At 41.2% G+C, this 24040-nt stretch overlaps 1 protein-coding gene across 1 annotated transcript in view; it reads right to left on the bottom strand.

Annotated features, from left to right (window-relative positions):
- Positions 1–13236: 13236 nt before the first annotated feature.
- The window catches only part of LPAR3 (lysophosphatidic acid receptor 3), an 83765-nt gene continuing 72961 nt past the window's right edge, over positions 13237–24040 (bottom strand). The window contains exon 3 of the mRNA XM_027536693.1: positions 13237–15378. Coding sequence (XP_027392494.1) covers positions 15053–15378 — 326 coding nt within the window. The 3' untranslated portion in view covers positions 13237–15052. The remainder of the gene's footprint in view (positions 15379–24040) is intronic.

The following is a 24040-nucleotide window of genomic DNA, read 5'->3' as shown; positions in this document are numbered from 1 at the left end:
GTACTCTAGCCTGGAAAATACCATGGACAGAGGAACCTGGTGGACTACAGCCTATAGGGTCACAAAGAGTTCGACATGACTGAACATGCATGCATGAATAACTACACATTCAAAGAGGAATTTTCTTTTTCTCCTCCCAATTTAAAAAATTGAAGCATAGTTGATTTAAAATGTTGTACTAGTTTCAAGTGTACAGCAAAGTGATTCAGTTGTACACACACATATATATATATATTTGTTTTCAGATTCTTTTCTATTATGGGTTATTACAAAATATTGTTCTGTTGATGGGTGGGGCTGTGTTCCCTCCCTGTTGCTTGAACTGAGGCCAAACTATGGTGGAGGTAATGAAGATAATGGCGACCTCCTTCAAAAGGTGCCATGCGTGCACTGCTGTTGTCAGTGCCCCCAACCCTGCATCAGGCCAATGCCAATTCACACCTCCGCTGGAGACTCCTGGACACTCATGGGCATGTCTGGGTCAGTCTCTTGTGGGGTCACTGCCCCTTTCTCTGGGTCCTGGTGTACACAAGATTTGGTTTGTGCCCTCCAAGAGTCTGTTTCCCCAGTCCTGTGTAAGTTCTGGCAGTTCTATGGCAGGGCTAATGGCAACCTCCTCCAAGAGGCCTTATGCCATACCCAGGTCTGCTCCACCCAGAGTTCCTGCCCCTGAGGCAGGCCACTACTGACCTGGACCTCCACAGGAGATACTCAGACACAGTTCTGTGGGTTGGGCCATTCAATATCACAGTAATCTAAGTCTATGCCCTGACCAATAATGCTGAAGAAGCTGAATTTGAATGGTTCTATGAAGACCTACAAGACCTTCTAGAACTAACACCCCAAAAAGATGTCTTCTTCATTATAGGGGACTGGAATTCAAAAGTAGGAAGTCAAGAGATACCTGGAGTAACAGGCAAATTTGGCCTTGGAGTATGAAATGAAGCAAGGCTGATAGAGCTTTGCCAAGAGAACATACTGGCCATAGCAAACACCCTCTTCCAACAATACAAGAGAAGACTTTACACATGGACATCACCAGATGGTCAATACTGAAATCAGATTGATTATATTCTTTCAGTCAAAGATGGAGAAACTATATACAGTCAGCAAAAACAAGACTGGGAGCTGACTGTGGCTCAGATCATGAACTCCCTATTGCCAAATTCAGACTTAAATAAAAGAAAGTACGGAAAACCACTAGATCATACAGGTATGACCTAAATCAATTCTCTTATAATTATACAGTGGAAGTGACAAATAGATTCAAAGGGTTAGATCTGATAGACAGAGTGCCTGAAGAACTCTGGATGGAGGTTCGTGACGTTGTACAGGAGGCAATGATCAAGACCATCCCCAAGAAAAAGAAATGCCAAAAGACAAAATGGTTGTCTGAGGAGGCCTTACAAATAGCTGTGAATAGAAGAGAAGCAAAAAGCAAAGGAGAAAAGGAAAGACATACCCATTTGAATTCAGAGTTCCAAAGAATAGCATGGAGAGATAAGAAAGTTTTCCTCAGCAATCAATGCAAAGAAATAGAGGAAAACAACAGAATGGGAAAGACTAAAGATCTCTTCAAGTAAATCAGAGATACCAAGGGAACATTTCATGAAAAGATGAGCACAATAAAGGACAGAAATGGTATGGACCTAACAGAAGCAGAAGATACTAAGAAGAGGTGGCAAGAATACACAGAACTATACAAAAAAGATTTCCATGACCCAGATAACCACGATGGTGTGATCACTCACCTAGAATGTGAAGTCAATTGGGCCTTAGGAAGCATCACTATGAACAAAGCTAGTGGAGGTGATGGAATTCCAGTTGAACTATTTCAAATTGTGCAGTAGTTCAAATTGAACTACTGCACGATTACACTCATCTCACACAGTGGAAAAATAATATTCAAAATTCTCCAAGCCAGGCTTCAACAGTATGTGAACTGTGAAATTCCAGATGTTCAAGTTGGACTTAGAAAAGGAGAGGAACCAGAGATCAAATTGCCAACATCCACTGGATCATCAAAAAAGCAAGAGAATTCCAAAAAAACATTTACTTCTGCTTTATTGACTATGTCAAAGCCTTTGACTATGTGAATCACAACAAAGTGTGGAAAATTCTGGAAGAGATGGGAATGCCAAACCACCTGACCTGCTTCCTGAGAAATCTGTATACAGGTCAGGAAGCAACAGTTAGAACTGGACATGGAACAACAGACTGGTTCCAAATCGGGAAAGGTGTACGTCAAGGCTGTATATTGTCACCCTGCTCATTTAACTTACATGCAGAGTACATCATGAGAAATGCTGGGCTGGATGACACCACCCTTATGGCAGAAAGCAAAGAAGAAGTAAAGAACTTCTTGATGAAAGTGAAAGAGGAGAGTGAAAAAGTTGGCTTAAAACTCAATATTCAGAAAACTAAGATTAAGGCATCTGGTCCCATTACTTCATGGCAAATAGATGGGGAAACCATGGAAACAGTGAAAGACTTTATTTTCTTGGGCTCTAAAATCACTGCAGACGGTGACTGCAGCCATGAAATTAAAAGATGCTTGCTCCTTGGAAGAAAAGCTATGACCAACCTATACAGCATATTAAAGAGCAGAGACATTACTTTGCCAATAAAGGTCCATCTAGTCAAAGCTATGGTTTTTCCAGTGGTCATGTATGGATGTGAGAGTTGGACCATAAAGAAAGTTGAGAGCTGAAGAATTGATGCTTTTGCACTGTGGTGTTGAAGAAGACTCTTGAGAGTCCCTTGGATTGCAAGGAGATGCAACCAGTCCATCCTAAAGGAAATCAGTCCTGAATATTCAGCATCAGTAATGCTGAAACTGAAACTCCAATACTTTGGCCACCTCATGCAAAGAAACGACTCATTAGAAAAGACCGGATGCTGGGAAAGATTGAAGGCTGGAGGAGAAGGGGATGACAGAGGATGAGATGGTTGGATGGCATCACTGATGCAATGGACATGAGTTTGAGTAAGCTCCGGGAATTGGTGATGGACAGGGAAGCCTGGTGTGTTGCAATCTATGGGGTTGCAAAGAATCGGACATGACTGAGCGACTGAACTGAACAAGATATTAAGTATAGTTCCCTCTGCTATACAATAGGTTTTAGTTGTTTATCTATGTTATATATAGTAGTGTTTGTATGTTAATACTAAAGTTCTAATTTAGCTCTTCCTCAAGGGGGGATTTTCTATAAGTTTAAAGTTTGAAAGAGAAAGAGAGTGGTCTTGGCTATAGATAAAAATGTCAGAGCTGTCAGCATATATACACTTAGAGCCACGTGACTAAATGAAATGACCAAGATAGTGGAGGTGAACAGAAAAGAGAACTTGACTGATAGCAGAGTCCAGCAGCACTGAGATGCCAGGGAGAAGAATGACCCAGCAAAAGAGACTGAGAAGGGGCAACTGAGAAATGTGTGTCCTGGAAGCAAGGGGCCGATCCTCAATGGCACTAGAGTCTGTTTTTAACTGGAAATGTCTTTCACACGAAGTCAGTGAGCCCCTTAACAGTCCAGCTTGTTTATATCTGTTGTAGCCCTCTCAGTTTCTCCTAACTCTTCCTCTCTAGCTCAACATCTTTTGACTTTCTGCATAGACTTCGGTAGTGGAACTCAAATGGATTTTAAGTGTTAAAAAGTAATAAAGGAAATAAAAATCAAGAAATACACCTTGGGATAGCAATAATAATTTTTTAAGTAGGCTTATAAAACTCATTCATATAACCCACGTAAAATGTGCACATTAACATGCAAATACTCTTGCAGTCATTGGTTCTTAGGAAAATTCCAGTTGGTTCCATAACAACAGCGAATTTTATGCCATAGTCTGTAAATTTTGCAAAGGTTGTGCATCTTGGACAGTGTGGGCAACCACTGATTTTAGCCCCTTTCTTGCTCCATGAATATCTACTCGAAGAGGCTTAGTCACTAATGTAAGCTCTTTATGAGCTTAGAGTCAATCTCATTTTCCTTGGTATTTATTTCACAGTGCTTTATGATAGGTACTCTGAAAGTGTGCTCAGAAAATGAATGAATAGTGAGTGCATGATGCATTAATGAATGACTTGAAATAAAAACACGTTCTTGGTCAGAAACTGAAAGTCTGATAAGCATAACAAGTATACTTAATCATTGTCTTTTATGCTGAATTTATTGCATACTTTTTTTTGGACCATTTATACGTTTTTTTTTCTATAATGTAAAACCTCAGAAGTGTAGGTTTTCCATCATAGGGCAGGTAAAACACTTTCAACCTTATTTGAACCACATATATTTCCAAAAATAATAACTAGACAAAGAGAGGAGAAATTCAGCTTTGTAATCACCACTGCTATTGAGGACAGGCTATTTTATTTTTCATTTCTCTTTCTTTTTTTTTTTATTTGCTATCACTTCAGGAATTATGATTTTCCATAGCCTCAAAGTAAAAAACAAACAAACTGTGCGAAGGCAAGCAAAGCAATGTCATGACTGAGCATACCACACGGGTGCCTCTGAGAAGCTGTATTATGGGCCAAAGGGGCATAAAACAGAGTTATTCTGCAAACCAATCAAAGGGACCATTTCCATGAGCAGCCACCTTATTAGATGCATAATCAACAGTCTATCTAGGGCCTCTTTCTGTGGGGGCAGCGGGGGAGATAAAAAGATTTTTTTGTCAGCAAGTTCTAGTTTTTCATATGATTCTTTGCTGTCTCCAGAATTTTTTTTTTTTTTTTCCCAGCACTCAAGCAGACAGCTATAAAATGGATTGGCTTGAAAGCCAAATAAAATAAAACACAGTAGCCTACTTTATCATTTTCTACTAGCTATTTATTATGAGCAGTGCTGTGTTGGGATATTGACCCTGAGATTAAAGCTGGAGAAATATAGATTCTAAGATTCTGCAGACACATAAAACTCCCAAGCCAGGGTGACAGATGATAATGAGATTATACTTAGAGGCCATCTTTTATCTCCATGGACCCCAACAGCTAACATTTCTTAAAAATAATGAATTGTACAAACAATACGGAAAACGTTTGCTTAGCAGTTCTGCAGTGCAACTTCCTGTAGCCCTAAATCCCCTGGCAGGCTGCCCAGCTGTCTGGCCACTGAGAGAAGACACTCGCTCTGTTTGTTAGTTGGTTGGTTGAATCATTCGTTCCTTCATTTACTTCAACCTACCGAGCCACAGGAGGTACCCTTCTCCCTGAATTTTCCTTGTGTTCATCATGTTCTTTCTTGCTGCCATTCCTTTTTTTTCTTACAGCATCCCTCCAGCTGGGAAGCCTTCTTGCCTCTTCAAAATCAAAACCTCACTCCACCCTTGACACACAGCTCAAGTCTCACATTTACCACAAAATCTTATGCAAAAATTTAGAGTCAACTGGTTCTGGATCTAAATCCTGGCTTGACTACATATTAGTACTGGCAACTCACATCACTTGTCTAAATCTCAATGCTATGAAGTAGAGATTAAAATTCTTATCTCCAAGGTTCTATCTAATTCTTATCTTATGGGGGGGGGTGGATATGGATATAGTGCACAACACAACTCCTAACCCATAATGGGTACTCAATCAATGTTAGTTTCTCCTATTTTGCCTTCTTTTCTCAGTTAAAATTTCAGCCCACAATTAGGTTATCAAACAGATACTGAATTTTTTTCACAGCAGGATGTCCAAGATCTTAGGCTTTTCTGTGACTGACCCCCGCTCCCCACCCTCACCTTTTTGCTTTAATCCATGGTTCTGAACTCTGGCTACACATGGCAATCACTTTGGATGTACCCCTGGGGCCAAGTTCCAGAGATTCTGATCTAATTGGTTGGGATGGAGCCCAGACATTACTTGACAGACATTTCAACTCTGTTTTCACCATGACTGCAGCCAGTCAACTAGTCAAACTCAAGGGAAACACATGAACTTTCTGGTCTTAAGTCTCACTGGGTGGACCTTTATTGGAAGCACTACTAAATGCGTTCGCTGGCCTACTCCTTGAACAGTGGTTTCTCACCTCACCTTTGCTACTCAAACCTCCAACTCGTCTTTGCTGTATACTCAGTAAGTCCTGTCTGACTCTTTTGCGACCCCATGGACTGTAGCCTGCCAGGTTCCTCTGTCCGTGGGATTTCCCAGGCAAGAATATTGGAATGGGTTCCCATTTCCTTCTCCAGGGGAATCTTTCTGACCCAGGGATTGAACCTGTGTCTCCCACATTGACAGGATGATTCTTTACCACTGAACCACCTGGGAAGCCTCCAACACTTCTTGCCTCATCATTATTCTTTGCTAAGGATCTGAAGCCCTCACTAACTGATAAGATGGGGAAAAAAGTACATACACACACCCATCAGATTTACTTCCAGGTCCATGCCTGCATACCTTTCCTCCCCCCGCCCCCCAAATAGGAATGGAATGTCCCCACTGCTGTCAAAGGTCAAATCTTCCTCTTGTATCTCAGAGCCCATTCCTTTCAGCAGTTATCACCATGACTCTCCTGAATCATCACGTATTCCCCCTTTACTGGAGCATTCCCACCAGCAACTAATAAGCTGCAATGATTCCCATCTTAAAAAAAAAAAAATCCCTACCCCTGCCCCCAGACCTCGCATATCTCTTCAACTACTGCCCCATTTCTTTGATGCCTTTTTAGGAAAACAAAAACAATAATTTAAAAATAGCTAGCTCTGGGACTTCCCTAGCAATTCAGTGGTTAAGATTCTGCACTTCCATTGCAGGGGGCAGGGTTCTATCCCTGATCCAGGAACTAAGATCCCACATGCCACTTGGCACATCCCAAATAAAACAAACAAAATCTAGTCCTCACTTGTCTCCTCCCCTCTCCTCACAATCCCTCTTGAACCCCCTACAATCATTCAGTTATGCTTTCACCACCAATAGTTCAGTGGGTAAAGAATCCACCTGCAATGCAGGACACTCCAGTTCAATTCCTAGGTCAGGAAGATCTGCTGGAGAAGGGATAGGCTACCCACTCCAGTATTCTTGGGCTTCCCTTGTGGCTTAGCTGGTTAAGAATCCACCTGCAATGCGGGAGACCTGGATTCTATCCCTGGGTTGGGAAGATTCCCTGGAGAAAGGAAAGGCTACCCACTCCAGTTTTGTGGCCTGGAGAATTCCATAGACTGTATAGTCTGTGGATTTGCAAAGAGCTGGACATGACTGAGTGACTTTAACTCACTCAGCTTTGTCAAGATCACAAACACCTCCATGGCCAAATCAACAGTCAATTCTTGAGCCTCAAGTTCCAGTATTGGACACAGTTGATGACTCCCAGGTCTCGTTGACTCTTGGTTTTCTCCCTATGCCACTAGTTGCTCCTCCTCAGTTTCCTCAACTAATTCCTCATTTTTCTGACCTCCAACATTGCAAATGCCCAGGGGTTAATTCTTGAATCTGTTGATCCATCTATACTTACTGTCTCTGGGACTTAGCCCAGCCTTGTGGCTATAAATACCATTCATATACTGGTGATTCCAAGATTAGTATCTCCAGCCTGGACCTCTCCCCGAGTGGGAGGTTTGTTTCCACAGCTGACTTTTCAACATCTCCACTTACATGTATCTCTACAACATAAGTACCACGCTAAAACTGAATTCTTGATTCCTACCCATCCCCAAATCTGTTGTTACTGCCACCTCTCCATCATTAAAAGAAATTCCACTTTTGTAGTGGTTTGGATCAAAACACTTGAAGTTGTCTTAACACACCTCTCTTGCTGCCACATCCAATCCACTGGCAAATCCTACATCATCACATGCTTTTCCTTATTAGATTATTCCTGCTTCTACCCATAACTTAAAATCACCAAATAGCATTCTAACAATAAATACACTTTCACAGTGCCCAGCATTGTTCCAAGTGCTTGACTTATAATTTGATCTACAACTCTATGAGGGAGATAGACTTGAGATCCCATTTTGTAGATTAAAAGCTGATGCACAGAGGAATTGCCCAAAGTCACAGAGCTAGTAAGTGAAATGGCTGATTGTAAATGCAGGGAAATTGATTTGAGTTCACAGGCTTGACTACAATGCTTTACCTTTATCACATGCTTGAATATTTACATTGTGTAGAAGTTTCCAGTGTTATGAATCATGTTGTTTTGATCACCTTTGTGTAATAAACCTTTTCTTAATTTAGAATCGTTTCTCTAGCATACATTCTTAGAAGCTGAATTGGTCAGAGTATAAACATTCTCAATCCCTAAAATAGCTAACCTATGTATTATTAGTAAACGTTGGCTCTTTGAAATGTGAAGTTACATGTATAGTTGTAGGAAGCTTTTTCTTAATAGAGAAGAACCTCTGAAAAACTTAGCTGAGTTTACCCCTGATTTAGTCACTTAAGTACTCCTTCAATCTTGTGGTGTTCAGTTTCCTCATTTGTAACATCAAGACAATCCCTACATTACAACTTCCTCGAAATAATGCCTAAATCAGACCCTTATTTCTATCAAAAGGAGAAACTTTAGTGCTACTTCCCCCTGCCCCCCAAACAAGCCACAAACTCTGAAACTTAGATCTATTCCATTCAGCTCTACAAAAGAATTGGTCCATTGCCTCTTTTAAGACTGTGGAACACTCAGTTCTGACTTTTTTGCACACCTATATTTAACACCTCATTTTACCTTGGCTCACTCATTGTTTCAAGATTCTCTTCTCACCATCTCAAAATCTGAAAGAAAGGTTGTTGTTGTTTAGTCTATCAGTCGTGTCCGACTCTTTGCAACCCCATAGACTATAGCTCACCAGGCTCCTCTGTCCATGGGATTCTCTGGACAAGAATACTGGAGTGGGTTGCCATTTCCTTCCCCAGGGGATCTTCTCAACCCAGGGATCAAATCCCCATCTCCTATGTCTCTTGCAATGACAAGCAGATTCTTTACCACTGAGCCACCAGGGATGATTAAGTAGTACTAAATTTGCCATGGCTATATATCAACTGTAACCATACATTGTATTTCTCATGTTCAAATCTCAAGTTTGATATCACAGATTTGGATAACAAATAGCCAATAAGTAAACTATGTTCTTACTTTTTTTTTTGGTCTTATTTACCCATTCAGTCTTCAGAAGATCCATATACTGTAAGGTGGAACTCAAAAGTTGCACATACAAACACTAGTTTTTACAGAATTTTCAACTCTTACTCTAGAACTGGACTTCCCTTGTGGCTCAGCTGGTAAAAGAATCTACCTGCAATGCGGGAGACCTGGGTTCAATCCCTGGGTTGGGAAGATCCCCTGGAGAAGGGAAAGGCTATCCACTCCAGTATTCCGGCCTAGAGAATTCCATGGACTGTATAGTCCATGGGGTCGACAAAGAGCTGGACACGACTGAGCGACTTTCACACTTCACTCACTCTAGAACTAGTTATATTGTCTTCTATCCACAGTCAAGAAAAACTAATGGGACCCATATCTCAGAAAGGCAGAGTCTCAGAAGCCAAGAAGACCCTGCCACCTTCCTTTTTTCTTTTTCCACCTGCTGCATTGTCTGTCAGCAGTCCACTGGCTTGCTGATCCTTTCTCTGCTTGCCCCTGAATCTGAAAATTTGGAAGCCTGGGAATTATATTTCCCAGAATACGAAGCCAGCAAATTTCCCAGTTTAGATTCTGCAAGTGCCACATACAAGCGAGAAGGCAGGCAGAAGGCAGGCAGAGGCCACATTCTTCCCAGCAATAGCTATGAGACTTTGCGGTGGCCCCTCCACCGCAGTTTTGCGTGTGTATCCCCCCACAAATCACCTGCCTCGCTGGGTGGCTTCCACAATTTCCTGAGCTGTGTGGCGAGAATTCCTCCAAGGTTAGCCACAAACCTGCAAGCTAACAATGGGTTTCTTTCACCTCTGCTCCTCTAGCTTTTCCAACTCTCTTATCAGCATCTAATTACGTATTTTAAATGCCTTCCTGCTTCAAGTGTCCAGGGTGGTTTCTGTTTTTCAGTAGGAAGACTGACTGAAATCTCCCATCTCTTAATTTATATAAACATGTAGTCAAGTGTCCTCTTAAAGACAAGTCTAGTTTAGATGATCAGTACCAGACCCCCAACCCATTAATTCTATGTAAAGTGATTTTAATCTCCGAAGTACCCCCTTTTGTGATTTTTCTTCCCCTCCTTTTGGAGAATTCTATATCAATAATTTTATTACAGAAGCTGGATCTAAAAAATACACCAATATCAAACAATGCTCCAAGTGATGATACCAGGTGGACAGCTAACTTGCCATAGTCCATCCTTAGTATTTTCAGCTTCCTTTCTCTGTATTTCTGTCCAATTACTTGTGTGTATGATTTTGTCCATTCTTTTAAGGGCAGGGATTTTTTGCTTGTTTGTTCCCTAGCACCTAGGAAATGTTCAAAGATGTTGGTTAAATGCAATGTAAAAATAAGTGTGTGGGTTTCCATTTGCCTGGATGGAGTAAACAACAATTCACACATTTTGAATTTAAGTTCGCTTTAGCACCCATAAGCAGATCATCAAATCTTTTAGTTTCTCTATTTTGATTAGCGGTTCCATTTTATTCCAGAAATTCCTTCTTCCCTGTGTTGATGATTGGTTTACAGTTACACATTTCACACCTGCCTCCTAGATTTCAATTGGTCTCCCTAGGTGATCTTTACATACACTAAATCTTCAGAACCATTGCAATGAATCAGCTCCTTTTAGTTGAAATTCCTAATGCAAGGAATAAAATCCAAAGAATCCAAGGCTTGGGATTCTTTTTATGATTCACATCTGGGAGGTGATGTATAGGATGACAGAATTTTGGAGCTGGAAATGTTCTCACAGGTCATTTAAGTCTGTTATTTAGATCAGCGATCATTTGGAATTTCATAGATAGTTTAGGACAGAACAGAACTCAGAAGCTCGGTATTCTGAATTTCAGCCTAGTGATTTCTTTAAGATGGTTATCATAACATTTGTGTGAGTGGTGAAGTGAACAACCCCGTTATGTGTGCCAATCATACTGTGGATATGTTTATGTGTTAGTATAGTTGTCTGACAAGTAGTGGTAAACTTCTAACAAAATTAATATATCAGATGATTTCCAATAGATCCAAGTGAAGTGTCTTGAGGAAGGGAGAGCATTTTTGAATATGCACAAAGATGTAACATGGACTTGTGGCAGGCACTACCCTTGTTCTTCTTCAATATAGCCTTGTGACTAATATAGAATGCGTAGGTGTTAATTTCAGTAATAAACACAATACAGATGACGTTTATGGACATTTGAATTTCTGTAAACTTGAAGTTTGTAATCTAGAAAAAATTCTATAAAGTTTGCTGTATAAAATAGCAGCTCTCTAAAAAGCTGGCAAGAACAGTAAATTCCAAAATCCAGTAAATTGCAAACCATGTTCGTGGATTGACATGCAGAGGTGCTGCATTATCTATATAGCATAACGTGACCCGCCCTCTTATTCACGTGTACCGGAATCTCCCCATGTGATTGTGGTGACCATTGCACTAGTGTTTGCACCATAAACCTTTAGCTCAGAAATTACATGTGACAAAATACTCTGAATCCTTAAACACTTGACCATCTGTTAATTTAGGAGAGAGCACACTCTAAGACACTGGAGAGAATGATGTGAAAATAAGTAAGGCATTAAGGCCAAATAAAAATCCCTACAATCCTAATGCTATTTCTCTGTGAAAACTAGTCTTACATGATGAGTATCTTAAATTATGTGGTGTGTTCAGGGGAACATTTCTCACAAAATGCAGCTTTTCCTCAAGCTCCTTCATGCCTTTAAATGATTCTAACCCCAACCCCTATGCCTGAAAGACAGTGTGCAATGTTAAAAGGAGCCCTAGGAGTTTCCAATTTAATCTCACATTTAGCGACCCACCAAGGGCATAGAATTCTCTGGTAAGCATCCCATGAGTCAGGTATGTGTGTGTTTTAAATTCTTGTTAGTGTGCAGTGAGATGCACCATTGTGTAGAATAACACTCCGGTTATTTTCACTCCAGGTTCTAACAGGGCTTGAGTCTGTCTCTAAGTCAATTTCATGAGTGTCATCACAGGGCTTACCTGCCTTATGCCTAGTCCAATCAGTTAAAAGAGGGCCAAGCATTCTGATTGCCTCCGCTCCCACTCACAGAATGATTAGAGGATCAATGAGCTAATAAAAACAAAATGCTCTTAATCTCCTGCAATTAGTCTAGGAACACAGGGCACTGCATGCCTTGTCATCTACCCGGGCAGCCCCAGCAGATGAACAGAGCTGTACGCCCCACACTTCTCCTGTACCCTCCCCCCATCCTGCTTGCTGCTGCTGCTGCTGAGCTCCCCCAGTCCCTGATCCTGGGCCATCCAAACATGGGCTCAGGGTGCCAGCGAAGCAGGGGCATTGAGGTTTCCAAACTTTGATTGCAAATATTTATAAAAAGCATCAAAGTGCTGACTGTGAAGGAAGTTAGAGTTTTGTTAGAGGCTTACACAAGTCTACCATTCACTTAAAAAATTGTTCACCAAGAAATTTCAATTTATTTCCAAAAAACTTCTTTCTTTCCAAGAGACAGTCTTCATGAAGAACTAAATTCTCTCATCAATACATATTTAGCAGAACATCTCGGGCAGTGCTACGAATCTAAGGAGAAAATGAATCTTGTTTGGCTTGGGTGTAGCCCCTGCTTTGAGTCAAGGGCCTGTCTGAAAAAGTTAGGTCGGATTTTTAGAACTATCATCTCAATGACTTACAGATAAACTTGGGGGTCCTAGAATTTGAATAGGAGCATTCTTTCTTTATATTTTTCCAAAAAAGAGATGGCTTTGCTGTGTTCCTGGTGAGCCGAGATGGCTGGCACTTGTCATCTTCAAATATACATGACTCCTCTGCTCTTGGACCAGTGCTGAGATATGTGTGTGCATAAAAACAAAAGCTATCTATTTCCACCCTGAGTTTCCACATTTGGATCCCCTCCAGACACCATTCTGAACATGACACTCTGCTGAAGGGTACTAAAAATGGTGCTTTCCTCAAAATAAAACCTTTAAAGGTCCCTTAGTAGCTATTCAGGGACTGGTTTTCAATTTCAATTCTCCACCCCTTGCCCAGCTGTAGATTCAAAATGCTTACATAAAACACTGAGAATATGTACTTCAAAGCAAATCTGATTTTTCTTCTGTAATAGAAATGAGAGCTATAGTTACCACAAACTATATTTTTACTTAGAAAATACACAAAGTAATAATACACCTCCAACAAAAGAAAACAGATTCTCTCTTTTTTATTTTATTTTATAGGTAGCTTTGGTATAAGCTTCAGATAGATCCACTTACTACACAGTTTGTGAAATCTATACCTTCAAATCATACTACTCTCTATTTTAGGTCATTATATCTAAAAGCATGACTTCTCAAATCCTTTTATTACAAGTAGTTTTTGCACAGAAATGTTATATCACAATAGCAAAAAAAATGTAAACTTCTTTTGCAAACTACATAAATACTATAATATCTGCTTTGAAGTTATTCTTATGTTAAAATCAGAATATAATCTACATGCTTTACATAGAAAACTCTGGCCAGTACCTACGTGCTTAAAGCTTTTCTTACTGACATGCCTTTCATGTTACTTAGGTCTTGGAAGGAGAAAAATTTTAAATAGAACCCAGATCAAAATGCAGTCCATAAGTAAAGCAAGTACTGGAAATATGTCAATAATTGTAGGTAAAATATGAGATGTGAAAATTACTCTATTTATTAAATCTGACAAGTTACCAGGGTATGGAGGGAACTTAATAGAAAGACTCAACTACTGAGCGCCGAAGAATTGCTGCTTTTGAACTGTGGTGTTGGAGAAGACTCTTCAGAGTCCCTTGGACTGCAAGGAGATCCAACCAGTCCATCCTAAAGGAAATCAGTCCTGAATATTCATTGGAAGGACTGATGCTAAAGCTGAAACTCCAATACTTTGGCCACCTGATGTGAAGAGCTGACTCATTTGAAAAGATCCTGATGCTGGGAAAGATTGAGGGCAGGAGGAGAAGGGGACGACAGAAGATTAGACGGTTAGATGGCATCACTGACTCAATGGACATGAGTTTGGGTGAACTCTGGGAGTTGGTAATGGACAGGGAGCCCTGGTGTGCTGCGGTTCATGGGGTCACAGAGTCAGACACGACTGAGCGACTTGCAAGGAACTCAGCTCACATGCTAGTATACTTTTCACCCTGCTGATCTGTTTTCAAATGAATCACCCCTTGCTATTAGAGCTAAGAGGCCATTTCTACAACTATTAGTCCTAGACTGAAAAGTCTAGGTGGCCAGTGAATTTATTTCACCATCACTATCTGTGGTGTCTCTCAATACAAATTTGAAGTATGTCAATATGTAGGTGTGTATACAAAAGCGTGCACACTGAGAGGACTACATAAAGGGCTCTTTTTTCACTGCAAATAGAGCATTTAATGTTTACCTTTTTTGTTATTAAAGTAAATCTTTTTCCTCAGACTGTCCTTTCAGTCAAAGATCAAGTTAATTAATCTGGAGCCCTGACTGATGTGTTACTTTGAGATTCCTATTGAACACCTAGCTACTGGCCATGGTTTGTTTGAGGAGAAAAACATCACTGCTGAAGCACTTTTTAAAATTTCAAATGCATGCAGAAAGAACTACATATGCTTTCCAAGCAGCTACGGATAGTGGCTCAAGTAACGTTTTTATTTATTTTGTCCTAAGCCCTTTAACAACATCCTTTGAAAACAAGAGACAATGCCTACAAGATGGCGGCAGAGACCAGAAAGCACGGCCTGGTGGGCGGTACTCCGAGAGGGTCACCGGGCCTCGGGTGAGAACGCATTGTGCTGCCGTCCCTCTTTCTGTGCGTTCTCTGTAAATGCACGTGTCCTCTCTCTTCTGCCCGTGCTTTACTTGACGTAAAACAATTTTAAAAACAAACTTCCCAATGATTCATTCAGAGCTCAAATAACACTGTACGCGGGCTTTGTTGGAGACAGGTAACCGTTCCGAACACCTCTTCTCCCCTCGGAGGTCGGGGTGGGCGGAGGGGCATCGCAGCCTACGAGCTGCTCTTGTTGCAGACGGGGCCTCGGTTGTTATCCTCCGTATACTGGCTGCCCCCCGTGTCGCTCCGGCTGAGGACCATGGAGGGGAGGCGGGAGGGCCGCCTCTCCGGGTTCTCTTGCGAGAAGCAGCAGAGCATCCTCTTCATGGTGCTGTACATGTCCTCATCCTTGTAGGAGTAGATGATGGGGTTCATGACGGAGTTGCACAGCGCCAGCAGCAGGAACCACCTTTTCACGTGCTGCACGTTGCACCGCGTGCAGTTCAGGCCGTCGAGCAGCAGAACCACCAGGCCGGGCGTCCAGCACACGACGAAGGCCCCTGGAGGGAGAGAGAGAGGAAGCAACAGGCACTCAGACGTCAGGTTAATTATTTAGGTTTCTTCTCGCCCAGTCTTCCATCAGTGGCATCAAGGGACTTTGAAGATTTGTTTTGACAACTGCAAAGCAAACTTCCAGACTTCCTCTAAGCATTTGAGACCTGGGCTTGTTAGAAGCAGACTATAAACCACATGCCACTTCACCTTCCCATCTGCTTACCCAGGTACCTTAGTTAGAGGCTTACACTTATCTCTTACATATTGAGCACAACACAGACCTTATTTCCATGTGTTCTCCGAATCACACTAGAAGGCTGTGCTGTCATTATCCACATTCTTCAGGTGAGAAAATTGAGGCCCAATTCCAGAGTCTATGTGGGGGAAGCCTCACACACACAGTGTATGTGGGGAACCCTGCACTCTGCTGTTCTCCAACTCAGACTTTCCAAGTGCTGTCCTTAATAAGACACACTGCATACATAGGTGTCTCCTAGTCTTTTAATCAAGTCACTTGCTCAAAAACTATATTAACAAAACCATGTTTAAGCTGAGTAGGCACAAAGTCCTTTTTAACATTCACAGGCCATCTGCTTAATCAACTGGTCTAAGTTGAGATAGATATTTGTGTCAGAAATAAGTTTTTCTCTTTCATGATGAGATAGAGATGTGCTTTTATTAACACATTTATTTAGCACAATTTTAGCACCAACTGCACGTGAAGGAGGGCCTCTTCTGAGTCTCTATCCATCTGACCAATTTAGCTTACTTCAGAACTTTCTGATTTATTCTTCCTGAGATATGAGACACAGGTTCATTATTTCCCTACTTAGTCAGCATAACATCAGATAACAATGACAGCTAATACATGAATGCTTCCCTTTATTAACTCATAGAACCACACTATGAAAGCAGACATCATGATCATCCTCAGGAAACTGAGGTACAAGTGAAATTCAGTAACTTGCTTATGAGAAAACAGCTTGTAGGTGACACTGAATTTTGAACCTAGGCAATCTTCCTTCACAGGCTGTGCACTTGGCCACTATGGGACCTACCTCCATCTTGGGGTGTGATTTCTTTTTCCAAAAGTCCTTATCATTTCTTAATGCCCTTACTTATGCATTCAACAAATAGTCACTGTGAGCTTTCAATGTGCCAAGAACTGTGCTAGAAGGTGAATGAGGTGAGGCCCATGCGCTCTGGGAGCTAATGGGGGAGAGAGAATGGACAAGCAAGTCTGTGAACTGTATCACTAACTAGTTACTCCTCTTGGTTAGATTCAGACCTGGACAGTATTCTTCTTAGTGCTTTATCTTTGTTCTGAGAGATATAATGATAAGCAAGTCGAGTCAAGAATTATAAAGAGGAAGTCTGAGGCCGTGAAACTCCATGAGTTTTGGGGTCAGACAGCTAGGCCCAGCTCCTCACCTTATGAGCTACTAATAAGGCACATCACCTCTCTGAGCCTTCTTCATCCCCTCATTTAATAAAGATAATGATCTTGACTTAGGAAGTAATTGGGAAGGTCAGAGGTAATGAAAAGTGGAGTCTAACACTGCACTGGGTTCACTCAGCAGTGGTTATCATGAGATGCTTTGTAAGAGACATCTGACAAAAGATGTGCCGGAGTTCTCAGGGGGTTTCACTTCCCATTTCATAACTACACCTCTCCAGTGGCTCCCTTTCCTCTCCATCCTCTATTATTTGGGGGTTGGCTGACATATATGAAGAAAGAAGTGACCTTGGAGTTAAAAGATCAGAGATTTGGGTCCAAATTCTTCACTTACTGTACAACTCTGGGAGATCGGTGTTATGAGTCTGGGCTTCATCTTTCTAAACTGTAAATTGAGGATCTGTGGAAAGTTGTGGGTTTTTCAATCTGTGAGTTGGGGCACCTTAGTGGGTATGCAATCAAATTAATGTGTTTGGAAAAGTTTTTTTTTTTTTTTTTTTAATGAAAGAACAAAATGCAATGGAATGAAACAGCTCAGAGTATATTACACAGACCAAGGGAAATACTGTTTCATGCAATTTTTGTTTCACTTTTATATACTACATTTATGCATGCATTGGGCATAAAGTAAGATATTTCTGACTGTTGGGATTAGTCAGAAAGTTTGAAAAAGGCCCCGTCTAGCTCCAATGGTCTGTATTTCCTAGAACAATAACACTTCTGCTCTCTCTGCTGTTTCTGAGACAGGATTACTGTGTTGTCAACAGGGAAGAACTAAAGAAAGCAGGCATCAAAAGCTGTAGCTACCAACTTTGATTTGACGTGTCCTTTCTGTGTAAAACTGCAGAATTCCAGAGAAATTCCAGAGGGAGTTTCCAAGGGTTTTGTGTGAATGGGTAGGAGGAAATATTGGTAAACTTCATACTTAGTTAAATATACATATCAAAGTTTTTTTTAATATTTACTTATTTTTTATTTTTGACTGTGCTAGATGTTTGTTGCTGTGAGGGCTTCACTCTAGTTGCAGTGAATAGGGGCTACTCTTTAGTTGGGGTGTGTGGGTTTCTCATCGTGGCAGCTTCTCTTGTGCAGCACAGGCTCTAGGACAAAAGGGCTTCTGCAGTTTTGGCTCCTGGGCTCTAGAGCACAGACTCAGAAGTTGTGGCACATGGGTTTAGTTGGTCCACAGCATGTAGGATCTTCCTGGATCAGTGATTGAACTTGTGTCTCCTGCATTGATAGGCAGATTCTTTACCACTTAGCCACCAGAGAAGCTCCTTGTCAAACTTTAATAGTGTATATAACTTCCAAACTAATGGAAGGGGAAGGATGCAAGCAAAGGAAAAAAGGGTCTCAACACAAAAGAAAGGTGGCAAACATAGAAAAGTAGGGATAAAGAGAAAAATAAGGTACTGGAAATGAATCCAAATTTGTTGACCCTTGAACAACACGGGGGTTAGGGGTGCTGACCCCTGCACAGTCGAAAATCCATATATAGCTACATTTGGCCCTTGCAGCTATGATTCCACATCTGTAGACACAACCTCAGATCAGATCATGTAGTACTGTAGAATGTATTTCCTGAAAAAAATCTTCACATAAATGAACCTGCTCAATTCAAACATCTTTTGTTCAAGGGTCAATGATATCCTAACAATTAAAATCAATGTTAACTGCATAGTTAAAAAAGCCAATTGAAATAATTCGATGTCTAACATTACAACCATATGTGGTAAAACCCATGAAGAAAGCCAAGATGATTAACATGAGATTTATGATATGGTTACTTCTACAGGAGAGAGGGGCCCACCAGGATAGTGTACAAAGGAGGTTCTAAAGACATTGATAATGATCTATTACATTGGGTAGCAAGTACACAGGTGTTTTAATTTTTTAAATTCTTTTAAGTATTATTCTTTAAACCGTACACATATATAATTTTGTTTGAATGATCTATTTCATATACAAACATCAAAAAAGGGATAAAAGTAAATTGCCAATATGTTTTTCTAAAGATTGTTTTTAAAATGGAATTTTTAAAATTCATTGAAGCTTTTTTCCTCAGCATAAAACTCTAGTTTGGATTAATCAGGGGACCTTAACACTCTAAATAAATCTTCAGATATGTTTGTCATAATGTGGTAATTCATACACATTTTTCTTTTGCATTGAACTTCATAAAATATTTCATTCAATCAACACTGAAACACTTTTCTTTGGGCAATGATTATATACTAGGCACTGTTGTAACCATTTTATATGAATTAACCATTTAATCCTCATAGCAACCCTTGGAAATAGGTACTACTACACACACACACACACACACACAGTGCTGTGTGCTGTGCTTAATCACTCAGTCGTGTCTTTGTGACCCCATGGACTGTAGCCCACCAGGGTCCTCTGTCCATGGGGGTTCTCCAGGCAAGAATAGGAGAATGAGTTGGCATGTCCTCCTCCAGGGCATCTTCCCAAGCCAGGAATCTAATCCAGGTCTCCCTCGTTGCAGGCGGATTCTTTACCGTCTGAGTCGATACTGTCTAGGTACTGTCTGAGTACCCTCATTTTAAATCTGAGAAAAATGAACCATGGATAAATTGGTAATCTGCTCAAAGCCATGCAGCTGATAAGTGGAAGGGCCAGGATTTGAACTCAGGCAGCCTGGCCCCAGAGCCTGTGCTCCTGTTCATGTGCTAGGCTCAGAAGTGAGTACAAAGGATCTTATTTCTAAAATAAGTAATGGGGAAGAGGAGAGAGTACTTTTGACTTTTAAAGTCCTGTTCATAGAATGTCATATCTAACTCTGCTGCTAAGTCACGTCAGTCGTGTCCGACTCTGTGCGACCCCATAGACGGCAGCCCACAGGCTCCCCCATCCCTGGAATTCTCCAGGCAAGAACACTGGAGTGGGTTGCCATTTCCTTCTCCAATGCATGAAAGTGAAAAGTGAAAGTGAAGTCTCTCAGTCGTGTCCAACTCCTAGTGACCCCATGGACTGCAGCACACCAGGCTCCTCTGGTGGGATTTTCCAGGCAAGAGTACTGGAGTGGGGTGCCATTGCCTTCTCCCTAAAGCTGCATATATCACAACTACGTCATTCTTTGGTTTGCTAACAGAAAGATTTTGTGGCAAAGGAAGGAAGGAAAGAAGGAAGGAAGCAAGAAAGATGAAGAAGGAAAGAAAGAAGGAGAGGGGAGGGAGGAAAGGAGAAAGAATTTCAGCAAAAATATAGGCTGGCCATTGGGGTATGAAGAGCCAAAAAAAAAAAAAAAAATCTGCTGACCTTTTTATTACACTGTTTCCAAGAACAACAAAAGGCAAGGCTCTGACAGAACAGCCCAAACACACTGGGCTACTGATCCAGAGATGGTGCTTCAGTGGTGCCATTTGAGGTGACGATTACACTCCAAGCAGGGACCCTGGGAAACCGCAGCTCCATGACTCCTCCACCCAGCGGCCAGGCTCTCCTTCTAAACACACCACAGAGTGGAGGCGCAGCTTATCTTAACAGTTCATTTGTTAGGGGTTTTTTACTGTGTGTCAGCAGCAGCAGATATGAGGTCCCTCAAAAATATTTAAAAGGAGAAGAAAATGCCAGGAATGGTTCTGGCCTTGGGAATCTGTCTTCTTGGAGAATTCTTGAAGAATGTGGGAGATGTCAGAAGCATACAAATGGGCAACTGTCCCAGTTCTTAAAAGAGGGCCAGATTGTGCATCCTAGCAAATATATATCAGTCAGCCCCTTATGAATTTCCAATAAATTCTAGAAGAAAAAACTAAGATGAGTGTTTTTTGAGTATTTAAACTCAATGCTCAGAACAAACAGCTAGGAATAAGCAAGGCTTACCAAGAGACATATGTCAAGACTGGAATTTTTTCCCCCCTAAATTAGGCATTAACAAATAGAAGCAGATTTAAAGGTATCTATCTGGGAAATGGAAGCAATCAGGTACATTTTTCTTGGAGAAGAAAAGGCAAAGGAAAACAAGATTATATTAACTGTCCCCAAATACCTGAAGGGTCATTACATTAAAAAGAAGCACAACTTAGCTTGAAGGTCACCCTGAACCAAATGGAAAAGTATCAAAAAGCAGAATTTGAACATAATTTTTTTTTTAAAGGAAATAAAGCTATTTTTGAGAGGAATTTGTTGTCCAACAGACAGAGAGCCTCCCTTGGCCTGAGTATTTTCTTTGCCCAGATCATCCTGAGATGTACAAAGGGAAGGGATTTTCCCCAAATGAGAGAGAGAGAGGGTTAAGTGGCTTCTGAACTGTTTTCCAAGTAGAAAACTGCTATCTACAAACTATGAGTTTCAACTCCCCATGCAATCCAAAGAAATTCGACTTGTTGGTTTCCCAGACATCATTATCAGACAGTATGGCTAAAAACTGATTAAGACAAATTCTCCAAGATAGCAATTCCCAAAGCTGGTTGCCCATCAAATTCCCAAGGGAGCTTTTTACTAATGCATATCCTCTGGTCCTATATCAGACCCAATGGCTAGACTCTCTGTGGTCAGGTGAGGAAATCTGTAGAAGTTTCCTGGGTGGTTACAATGCATGACCAGTTTCACAAATCACTTCTGTATGGTGACCAATAAGGTTTCATCAAGCTGACCTTGTCAGCAAAATTGTAGACTCTATATAGATTTGGCCAAAAGACATGGAAAGGAGGTAGAATTCTTTAAAACAAAAAAAAAATCACCTTTAGATCAATACATTCAGCTTCTATTTGGAAAAATGTTTGAACCAATCTTATACATAAAAGAAATGTATAAACACAATCATGAAAACTAGTCTACAGGCAAGGCATACCCCATCTTCCGCTGGCCTTAGCTCGCTCTCTGGTTCACCCTGCCAAGAATGCCTTCCTGGCTCCTAATCTAAGGTCTACTCTTCATTCCAAGCTTAGCTCCTATTCTGCCTCCTCCACTGGACCTCTCCCATTTGTCCAACCCACAGTGACCATTCTCTTCTCTCAATTCCTGTGACACTTCCCACCTACAACATCCATGTGGCACTGGGCATATCACCTGCTTAGTTCCACTCGTGCATCTCCCAAGACCTCTGGGCTAGGCAGTGTGCTTAAAGCTTTACGTATACCCATTGTGTAAATCTCATGGCCCTGTGAGGTTGCTACTCTTATTTTCAGTCTCATACTTGATGAATCTGAACTTCAGAATGGCTCAATGGTTTAGTCAGAAGCCAATGAATAGAAGAGTCAGAATTTGAACACCAGCCTGATTCCTCCATGCAAATTCTTGAGCATTGTACTATACTGAAGTAGTTTTCAATACATAGGTCCCATTGTTCAGGTCCATTATAAACTTCCCAAGCATGCAGGCTATGCCTCATACCTGTCTGTATCCTCAGAATGAAGTATAGAGCCCCACACTCAAGTAGCAGAGAAGACATGGCCATTGAATGTAACTGAAGTTTATTAACAACCACAAGGCCAGGTAATGAATAAGCGCTAGCATTTCTGATGCAGTGCCCTTCAGGCACTGACAGGCAGGGAACCAGGATGGATGGTTCTGACTCCTGTCAAGGAAGGTGTCGGGTGAAATGACACTCAGTTGAACAGAGTGCTGAAGGTCAAGAATGACTGTGCCAGGGTGAGGAATAGTGTGATACACTTGGGGAATTCCAAACAGGTTTGGATGGCTTTAACCCAGGAAGGTGACTAGGGAAGTAAGATGAAGTCTGAGAGATGAACTTGGGTAAGACCTGGAAAGGCCCCGTGGGAAGTTCTCAAGAGTTTGGATTTATTGTGTAAATCACATCCCATAAGTATTTCTCAATGAGGAGTTCATCAGGAGAATTAAGTATGAATGCCCTCAGGTATGCAGTGTATTAACACTGAATTAACCTCTCTTCCAAGCACCTAGAATGGTATGAGTCATAGACCATCATGGGAGGATTAAGAAAATATTTCTATGTTCCACGGTTCATAAAGAAAATCTATTGAGAAAGGTTAGAGCTGAGGTTTTTCTGGCTCAGTTGCAACTCATCAGTGGCTTGTGAAATCATTTAATAGGCTGAAACCAGCAATTTTCTAAAAAATAAAATAGAACAGAAAAACATCAGGACATATCAAATATAGTAAGGGTATGTTTCATCAAACTTGTTTCAGTTACACAGAAAAATATTTTAATGTTTTGGGTCATGATAGAGAATGTACATTATTTCTCACTGTGAGATCCTGATTTTTTTTTAAATTGAAATCTACTTCATTATTTTTTAAAAATGTAGAGGGTTACTTCCCAAAGGAAATCTCTTGTTAAACTTCAAAATGAGAGCTGCTGTGACTAAAGAGAGAGATGGGATGGGGGTAGTTGAATAAGGATCTTCGTAGAGAATTTACCCTTCACCATACAATGTGCCCCCCACCACCATGCCTTACACATACACACATTGAGGAACCCTTGAGGAACCCCTGGGAACCTCAATGATCACAGTTTGAAAACCACTGCTGTAGAATGGTAGTTCTTTGAATATTTTTAATCAGTAGCATGGATAAGTCTTATATTTTAGAGCAAAGCTGTATCTGAGTGCTCAGGATGGAACGGTGGTACACATCAGAATCACCTGGGATGCTGGCTTGAAATTCAGATTTCTGGGTCCCACCCATACCTACCAAATGAGAACCTGATGAAGGTATGATCTGGGCATTTCCAGTTTTAAACAGCTCCCTGGGAAATGCTTTAGTACTGTAAAGTATAAGAACCACTGATCTGGCAGGGAGACACCCCTGAAGACCAGTTGAAATTCAGGTGAAAAGTTTAAGGATTTGAAAACACATTGGTGATGGAGATGGAGAGATGTAACCAGGTTAGGAAGTGGTAAGAAGAAAAACCTGTAAGATATGATGTATAAATAACTAGATCTAGGAAGGGAGGTGGAGAAGGCAATGGCACCCCACTCCAGTACTCTTGCCTGGAAAATCCCATGGATGGAGGAGCCTGGTGGGCTGCAGTCCATGGGGTCGCTAAGAGTTGGACATGACTGAGCGACTTCACTTTCACTTTTCCCTTTCATGCATTGGAGAAGGAAATGGCAACCCACTCCAGTGTTCTGGCCTGGAGAATCCCAGGGACAGGGGAGCCTGGTGGGCTGCCGTCTGTGGGGTCGCACAGAGTCGGACACAACCGAAGCGACTTAGAAGCAGCAGCAGCAGCAGGAAGGGAGGGAAAGGAAAGATTCCACGGTG

The sequence above is a fragment of the Bos indicus x Bos taurus genome, chromosome 3 (genome assembly GCF_003369695.1).
Source record: "Bos indicus x Bos taurus breed Angus x Brahman F1 hybrid chromosome 3, Bos_hybrid_MaternalHap_v2.0, whole genome shotgun sequence".
NCBI lineage: Eukaryota > Metazoa > Chordata > Mammalia > Artiodactyla > Bovidae > Bos > Bos indicus x Bos taurus.
Note: the sequence above shows the minus strand (reverse complement) of the source record. Positions and strands in the feature narration are given on the sequence as shown.